This window comes from Arachis ipaensis, chromosome B06, assembly GCF_000816755.2.
Source record: "Arachis ipaensis cultivar K30076 chromosome B06, Araip1.1, whole genome shotgun sequence".
NCBI classification, from domain to species: domain Eukaryota; kingdom Viridiplantae; phylum Streptophyta; class Magnoliopsida; order Fabales; family Fabaceae; genus Arachis; species Arachis ipaensis.
Window position 1 is genome coordinate 129,032,071 of NC_029790.2, and position 3,636 is coordinate 129,035,706.

At 35.3% G+C, this 3,636-nt stretch overlaps 1 protein-coding gene across 2 annotated transcripts; it reads left to right on the plus strand.

The window, feature by feature from the left end:
- Positions 1,122 to 3,621, plus strand: LOC107605158. 2 transcript variants are annotated; one of them, XM_016306931.2, is made up of 2 exons: positions 1,122 to 1,455; positions 1,683 to 3,621. In XM_016306931.2, exon 2 carries the CDS (start codon positions 1,814 to 1,816, stop codon positions 3,098 to 3,100), a length of 1,287 nt encoding a protein of 428 aa, XP_016162417.1. In that variant the 5' UTR covers positions 1,122 to 1,455; positions 1,683 to 1,813; the 3' UTR covers positions 3,101 to 3,621. The 2 variants fall into 2 exon arrangements, with proteins under 2 accessions (XP_016162417.1, XP_016162418.1); XM_016306932.2 differs by having other exon boundaries at positions 1,128 to 1,455; positions 1,839 to 3,621.

The following is a 3,636-nucleotide window of genomic DNA, read 5'->3' on the forward strand; positions in this document are numbered from 1 at the left end:
AATGTGTAATTTATTTTTTTAGATTTAAAAGCTAAACTAATTTTAAAATTGTAAAATTTTAATTGTGTTAAATTCATTTTTTAAATTGACTTATATGTATAAACATAGGTCAAATAACTAAATTTTGATTGATTTTTGGATTAACCTGATTTGCAAAGATATTTATTTAATAAAAGAGTAAAGTATTATTTTTGTCCCAATGTTTAGTGTAAATTTTATTTGTGTTCCTAACGTTTAAATCGTCTTATTTGTATCTCTAACGTTTGTAAAAGTGATTCAATGTTATCCTGCCGTCAATTACACATCATGAGCGCTTTAGTTTGAGTTTTAAAAATCTCTTCTTGAAGTTAGAATACAAATGTCTGGGATAGAATCGATGATCTACTCCGAAAAATAACTCATCAAATGTTGAAACTAATTCCTACAACATTTACCTAATTTACTTTTCTAGGGACATAATTGAATCTAGACATAAATAGTGGGTATAATATTAAAATCGAACACATCTAAGTGAGACCTAATTGAGAATGAATACATCCAAGTGAGAATAATTGAAAAATATACTCTGATTTGTTAGTATAATTGATAGTAGGATAACATTGAATAACTTTTATAAACGTTAAGGATACAAATAGGACGATTTAAACGTTAGGGACACAAATAGGACTTATCCCAAACATTTGGGACAAAAACGATACTTTACTTTTTAATAAATTTTTTTAAATGGAAAATAAAATAATGTAAAATAATTTTGTTTAAATGGAAAATAAAATAATGTAAAATAAGATAAAAGATTTAATTTAAAAAAAAACATTTATTTTATCAAATATCATATATGTAGAAAACAAAATAATGCAAGATAAGATAAAAGATTTAAATTTTTTTTAAAAAACATTTGCTTTGTCAAATATCACATATAAATTTAAAATATGAAAGTCAAAGTGATAAACTTATAATTATCTTTGTTTCAATAATAAATAAAATAAGACAAGGCAAAATAAGATAAAAGATTGATGAATAAATTAAAAAATATATATATTTACATTATGAAATCAAATAATCTTACGTAAAAGATAGAAATCAATCAAGTAATAATTACTTGTTTTTCATTTTTAATTTTTTTTGGTTAAAACATAAAAAGTTTTATTTAAGTCGTTGTTCTTCATTGTGCTTCCTTCCATTGCTGCAAATTTCAAAATTTTCTTTCTTTTTATTTTTTATTTTTTAATTTTCTTTTTCGCGCTGGCGTTGCTCAGTTTCGTTCAACTCAGTGATCTTTTTATGATTTGAAGTTCGAAGCTTTCGAATTTCGCTCAAGAATTGGGGTTTCTGATTAGATGCAAGTTGTGTAGTAATGCTCGCGCTTCGTGTTGTTACGATGCAACAGGCATGGTGGTTCGAGCCCCAAGTTTGGTGCTTAGGGTTTTGATTTGCCACGCAATTCGCTGAATTCAGGTTAGTTTCAATGTTTCCGTGCTTTTAGAGTTAGCAAGTTCCGTTTGCAGTTTTGATCTCTAGGGTTTTGGTGTTTGGGAAGTTGAGATTTGGCTTTTGCACTGTTTGCTGTATTGGTTTGTGAATTTTGTGCTATAATGTAACTGTTTTCCAGTTTCAGAATTGCAACTTTCTGGTTTGTTACAGTTATTGGTATGATTTGTGCATCTGGTTGTTGTGATATGCAGAGTATATGGTACTTTGATTTAAGTTAAATGATGTGAGAGAGGGTAGATTTCGGTTTCTTTGGAAACAGAATTAACTGCAATTCAGCTGAAATCGACGTTTCGGGTTGGTTGGTTATTTGCTGATTTTTTGCATGGTGTATGAATCTTTCTGTTCAGAGATGCAACCACAGAAGAGCTCTAGACTCGATTTGGCCGAATTGAAAGCACATATTATAAAGAAGGTTGGAGCTGATAAGTCGAAGTGGTATTTCTATTACTTGAGCAGGTTTTTGAGTCAGAAGCTGGGGAAGAATGAGTTTGACAAGTTGTGCTTTCGGGTACTTGGAAGGGAGAATATTCCATTGCATAATCGTCTTATAAGGTCGATTTTGAGGAATGCTTGCCAAGCAAAATCTCCACCACCAGTACATCCATCCGGTACTCCGAAATCGGTAGCACATGCTACTAACATATCTCCTAGTAGACAAGATGGACATGAACCGAGTGTTACCAACATCCAAAGTCAAAATCAAAATGCACCCATTTGGTCAAATGGGGTTCTGCCAGTCTCCCCGCGCAAAGTTCGGTCCGGAATGCGTGATAGAAAGCTTAAAGATAGACCAAGCCCTCTTGGACCAAATGGGAAAGTTGACTCTGTTGCTCATCAACCCACAGCTACTGAAGACAGTGGTAGTAAGGTTGAAATGGAGAATGGAACACTTAGTCAATGTGATTATCAAAGGCACATACAGCATCTTCAAGCAGTTGCTGAGCTACCTGAGACTGAAATAGGGGACGCTATTCATAGACCTGCTGAAAAATCAAGAATAAATGACAAGGGGCCGACCAAAATATCGTTTGTTGAAGATGGGGAAGAGGTGGAGCAGTTAAACCACCTCAGTTTCTCTAGAGGTTCTCTGACAGCACCGCTTGGGATTCCTTATTGCTCTGCAAGCGTGGGTGGGTCCCGCAAAGCAGTGCCCATTAGTAGCAGTGGTGGTTTTGTTAGTTGTTGTGACAGTGGTAGCTTGCATGATACAGATACCTTGAGACGGCACATGGATGAGATTGCCACGGTTCAAGGTCTTGGTGGTGTTTCTATAGAATGTGCGAACACGTTGAATAACATGGTAGATGTGTACTTGAAACGGTTGATCAGGTCTTGTGTCGATTTAGCTGGAGCTCGTTCTACAAATCAGTCAAGGAAGCCCTCTGTCCCAAAACAGATTCAGGGGAAGGTCATCAACGGCATGTGGCCAAATAATCATTCACATTTGCAGAGCATTGTTGGGCCGGTAGAACCTGAGCCCGAAAACAGACCACCTTGCTCTGTATCTTTGCATGATTTTAACATTGCCATGCAGCTAAATCCACGGCAACTTGGAGAAGATTGGCCTCTGTTGCTAGAGAAAATTTCTATGCAGTCCTTTGAAAGATAACGTGTATTAAAGTTTTTCTTCTAAAGCAAAGGTAGGGTCTGTTCATTAAGGTTCTGTGTGGCCCAGCCAAGTTTGGCGTTCATTGGTGAACTTAGTTTTGCTCTCGTTGCGAGGAGGAGCCGAACCAGATGAGACCCATGATACCATGGGTGACTTCTAGCCCTTCCAGAATCAAATGCTGGTTCTGAGTTCTATTTAAAGGGCTAATATGGATCACAGTTCACAGATTTATTTAACTGCAACCAGGGGTGCTATCAAATCGAGCCCATGATTGGTTGCACTGTTGTATGTTTAGCATTGATGTTGGCTGTATTCGCCATATTTAAAGATCATAAGGTTTTTCTTTCTGCTTTGCAGCCAATGAGAAAGAAAACTCAAGAAGTTTTGCAGGTATACTGTTGTTTTAGCTGGGAACAAGGGACTATGACATGTACAATAGCTGAAGGTTTCTCTTTATGTATTCTTAGAATATGAGGATTGATTGAAATTCAATATCAATAACAACATTAACATCTATTGAAGTTTTCTAGAGTGAG